Source organism: Poeciliopsis prolifica, unplaced genomic scaffold (genome assembly GCF_027474105.1).
Source record: "Poeciliopsis prolifica strain line A6 unplaced genomic scaffold, Auburn_PproV2 SCAFFOLD018, whole genome shotgun sequence".
Lineage (NCBI taxonomy): Eukaryota > Metazoa > Chordata > Actinopteri > Cyprinodontiformes > Poeciliidae > Poeciliopsis > Poeciliopsis prolifica.
The window spans coordinates 6,414,923-6,419,525 of NW_026562393.1; the positions used below are offsets into that span (position 1 = coordinate 6,414,923).

The following is a 4,603-nucleotide window of genomic DNA, read 5'->3' on the forward strand; positions in this document are numbered from 1 at the left end:
GAAAGAGAGAGCATTAAACATGTCATGAATAAACATTATTTGACACACAAGAGATTTATAATCAATTCTTCTAGTGAAAGAGAGTGTTTTCCAATATTTTGGCACAAGGTCCACATTAAAGTGAAAAGCATTTTTTTAAAATCCTGTATGCATCTATTTATTGACAAGTCTCCTTTTTTTTGCGGGGATCTGTATTTTGCGGTATGAACAGAAAACAAGTGGTTCGCATTCATGGAACAACCTCCGCTGTTTCCAAACAACCACTGCCAGGAGTTGCGTGTGCGTAATTACGCACGGTCCTCTTTGAATAGTCTAGACTCTAGACACATGAAGCATGATGCAAAGTATCAAAACTCCTCGATGGGTGGATTGGTTGGATAAAGACTTGAGGACAACAAGACTGAGCAGAGGGGTGTGTCCATCCAAAAAGTTTTCCTTTACGGGGCTACCTGTAGAGGCTCGGGGCGCTGCGCATAAATACTCCCCCTTTAGAGAGTGGCTTCAGTCCTGAGGGAGAGACAGAGAGACGGCACTTGTTTCAGGGACTCTGGTTTGGGTGGATTATGAACGGCTTTGGACACCAGCCTGCCTCCAACCACCAGACCAGCCCCATTCAGCACCACAGCGCCCAGGAGCTCCTGGACATGGCCGTCTACTGCGACAACTACAGCGTGTACCAGCAGAACCTTCACCACCACCCGCAGAGGCCTGCGGCCCACTCCTCCAGCTACGGTCTGAGTGACTACACCTCCCCGTCCGCCAACCCCTACCTGTGGCTCAATGGACCGGCCATCAACTCCTCTCCGTACCTCCCTGGAAACAACAGCTCGTCCTACATGCAGCCCGGGTACGGCTCGAACCAGAGACAGTTCCTCCCGACTCCCTCCGGGTTCGGTGGCGCCGACCTGGGCTGGCTGTCCATCTCCAGCCAACAGGAGCTCTTCAAGATGGTCAGGCCGCCTTACTCCTACTCTGCCCTGATAGCCATGGCCATCCAGGGCGCACAGGACAAGAAGCTGACTCTGAGTCAGATTTACCAGTATGTGGCGGACAACTTTCCTTTTTATAAGAAGAGCAAAGCTGGGTGGCAGAACTCTATCCGGCACAACCTGTCTCTGAATGACTGCTTCAAGAAGGTAGCGAGGGATGAGGACGACCCAGGTGCGTCCGCAGCTTCATTTACCAAACTAATTCTAACACTTTCTACACATTTTGATTACATTTTTTATTATTATTATTTATAATGACAGCTTGAGGTTTGTTCTCTATAATGAATGCGTTATTTTTGACTCCAGGGAAGGGAAACTACTGGACTCTGGACCCGAACTGTGAGAAGATGTTCGACAACGGGAACTTCAGACGGAAGAGAAAAAGGAGATCGGATATAAACGGGTCTCTCCCGGTCAAATCAGAGGACGCTCCGCACAAACTGTCCGACACCGGCAGCCTGCTGACGCCTTCCCCGTCCAGCCTGCACGGATCTCCGGCCTCCACGGAGCCAAAGTCGTCGCCGCCTCCCTCCGCGGAGCACAGCCCCTGTTTCAGCAGCTTCGTGTCGGGCGTCAACTCGTTGCTGGCGGGCAGCGACGGCTCCGGGGCCCCTGGGGAACTGACCCAGAGCAGGGAAGGCATGACGGGACTGGGATCCTACTGTCCCTCCTTAATCTCCCCCCTGAACTCTGACAACAGAATGAACTATTATACATCAGCGCAGAGCCTCTCCAACCACTTCAGCGTAAATAATCTACTATACAACCGGGAGGGAACAGAGGTTTAGACTGTGTGCCACTTCTATGGTATGGAGCTCCAAAAGTGCCATATTTGGATAAATAAATAATCACACTGTTTACAGCATTTGTGTCGGTAATTAAAACAAACAAACACATCCACATATTTATTAAATACGGCAATATTTAGTGTTCGAGTTTGGACAGACAACCCGGCTCTGTGTGGCAATTTCAATAATTAAAATAGATATCTATCAATTCATCAAATTTGCATTGTACCAAATATGTTTTAACATACTTGACAAACAAAAATGGGGGTGGGAGAGGAATCACAATTCTTTTATTGAATAACTGTGCAGTGAAATTTAAGAAGTGCCAAATTTCACAATAATAAATTACGTATGAATTAAAAACAATTTACACACATACATCATTTCACTCTGTCAAATGTTACACACTTTTTTTACATCTAAACAAAAAAGTTTACTAAACAAACTTGTGGCATCTGTGGAGAACCACAGGTGCCACATAAATAAATAAATAAATACTATGGTCATAATAAAATAAATAATTTCTTATGCTTGTATTTTCAGAACTCTGTTGTATTGAGCAAAACATTTGAGCAAAACAATTTTTTTTTTAGCTGTTCATTTTATTTGCCTGACTTGCTTATCAGTCGATGGGTGAGACAATTATTCTGAAGTAGAGAACTGTGCAGGTAATAGATAACATTGTTTTTTTGACAAACCACATTAACGGTTTATGTTAGTTTATGCTGTCCAGCAGAGAAATCATGAGATAATTTCTGACTACCATAGTTGTTTTTTTTTCCACTTGGTGAATAAGGCCTCAAATTAATCATCAATCTCCCAATTGATGATTGCATGAAAAAAATACATTAACTTATTTCCAGTTTCATTTTAACGAAGATTTTTTTGGATTTATTACATTTTGGCACTTTTGGCGCTTCTTGTCATAGAGGCTTTCATGTTTCTTATGTAAATATGTCTGGTTTGGATTACCTCATTGCAGCTAACTTGAATGGATATTGCTATAATACCTTTTACTCAAGTAAAACTACTTGTAATTGTATCAGACACAAATTTGAACTTGCAGCATTTTTATTTTTATATAACTGAGGTTGTTCAACTCAGGCCTGATGGGTGCATATCATTTGTTTTATTTCTACTTTTCAAATGTTATTGTAGCTGCTCATTTTTGTCTCGAAAATGAAGACATCTTTGTACAGAAATTATTTTTGCACATAAGAAATAAAACAGGACTTGTTTCTTTTTTATTTAAACTCACTAGGATGCTTTAATAAAAGTCATTTATTTGACCATCAGATTTCAGTGGAGCATTTTTTCTGAAGCTGTTGTTTAATCCAAAATTTCCACTACAGACAAACTTGTATGCAGATAATTTGAAAATTTGCTTATTAAATTCATATTGATAGAAATCTCAGTGCATAAATTATCTTACTAGAGACGGCCATCCTGCTCCCATTTGCTGTGTCTTAGTATGTTTGATCGTTTAATTTCTTGGTACACAGCAGAGCATTCTGCTTTTTAGCCATTTCTTTATTTTTAATCAACCATACATTAATTTGTATGCATCAGTTGGTCATTTGTGCCTGCTGTTTCCATTTAAAATAATATTCTGATGAAATGTAGGGAAATGCAATTATGTTACTCCAATAAATATTATCGATCAACATTCTCCAAAGGCACATCCCTTTATAAAATCCTATAATGCCTATTTCTGTCCCACCTGAAAATCAAAAGCCTCTCTCTAGACTGGGCACCGGTTTGGAAACTTTCTGATGGTTTCCTTCTTGGTTAAACCTTTTGTGTGGCGGTTTTATAATTGGACAGTGAAATCATCAAAGAACAAAAGGTCCTTGAGCTCCTTCCTTTATTGGAGGAAATTTAAATTGAAAGTTAAATTGTGCTTTTCAAATATTTTTGTGACCTCCTGCTGAGATGTTTAAATCTTCGTTTCAACTTGACCCCAGAATAATACAAAAAGACCTCATCTTAAAACAGGTTTTAAATGAACCAGCACACACAAGAGCTTGTCAGGAAACTCAGAGAAAAGTGGCTGGAATTAGGAAGGTGTGTAAGACAGACATTTTCCGCTTGTCACTTCCAATAACCCCAATAACATGCGATCAGAGCTTTAAAGTTACTTCAGCGAAGTTCAGTTTTTTGTCTGAGCTGGAGGCGCCTGCTAGCCGGTTTAGCCTGAAAATAATAATAGTAAGAAAACACCCAAAATATTGGCATTCGCAATGCTTTTTCTCTCCAAAATGCATGTTGTGCATGTTTTGTTGTGCTGTTGTTGGGATAGAAACTCCAAATTGGGCCACACAGAGGAAACATTCATGCGATCTAACACCCTCCTTTGCTATTATTTTCTAACAACATCCATACGCACGGAATCAAAGCATGTAAACAACGGGAAACACCTCCTAATTGGTTGACAATTGAATGCGCTCAGGCACAACGTGCTCTGGAATAAAAGAAAAAATTAATTGACAAGACTTTCGTGCTCCTGGTCAGGGTACAATGGAAGCTGGCAATTGAACAGATCCCCTCCTGGGCTCAAATAAAAATATTACAATTTGAAGATCTGGGAACAAATTATCCCCCACCCCACCAGGCCACATTTTGCTCTATTATCAGCGGAGCAAGGCCACGGATCAGACAAAGAGGATTTTTGTCATCCAGGAGCTGGTTCTCACAGTAACAAGTTTTCTGATGAAAACCTAATCATGTTGAGTGAATAGAGGCCTTTTAGGTCAGATTACCAGTAAGTCCTGGTCATTTAGTTGAATTATTCTGTCAGATGGCAACATAGAGGAAGAATAATTTTAA

The 4,603-nt window shown here is 41.1% G+C and overlaps 1 protein-coding gene across 1 annotated transcript; it reads left to right on the forward strand.

The window, feature by feature from the left end:
- Positions 1-536: 536 nt before the first annotated feature.
- On the forward strand, positions 537-2,037 carry foxi1 (forkhead box i1). Its single transcript, XM_055042831.1, has 2 exons — positions 537-1,161; positions 1,296-2,037. The coding sequence occupies exons 1-2, from the start codon at positions 564-566 to the stop codon at positions 1,775-1,777; spliced, it is 1,080 nt and encodes a 359-aa protein (XP_054898806.1). The 5' UTR covers positions 537-563; the 3' UTR covers positions 1,778-2,037.
- Positions 2,038-4,603: the final 2,566 nt, after the last annotated feature.

Excerpts from the sequence above, each read along its gene's own strand:
- foxi1 (XM_055042831.1), top strand. The coding sequence starts at position 564 with ATGAACGGCTTTGGACACCAGCCTGCCTCCAACCACCAGACCAGCCCC. Across the intron at positions 1,162-1,295 it reads GAGGGATGAGGACGACCCAG|GGAAGGGAAACTACTGGACT; the intron begins GTGCGTCCGCAG and ends TTTTGACTCCAG.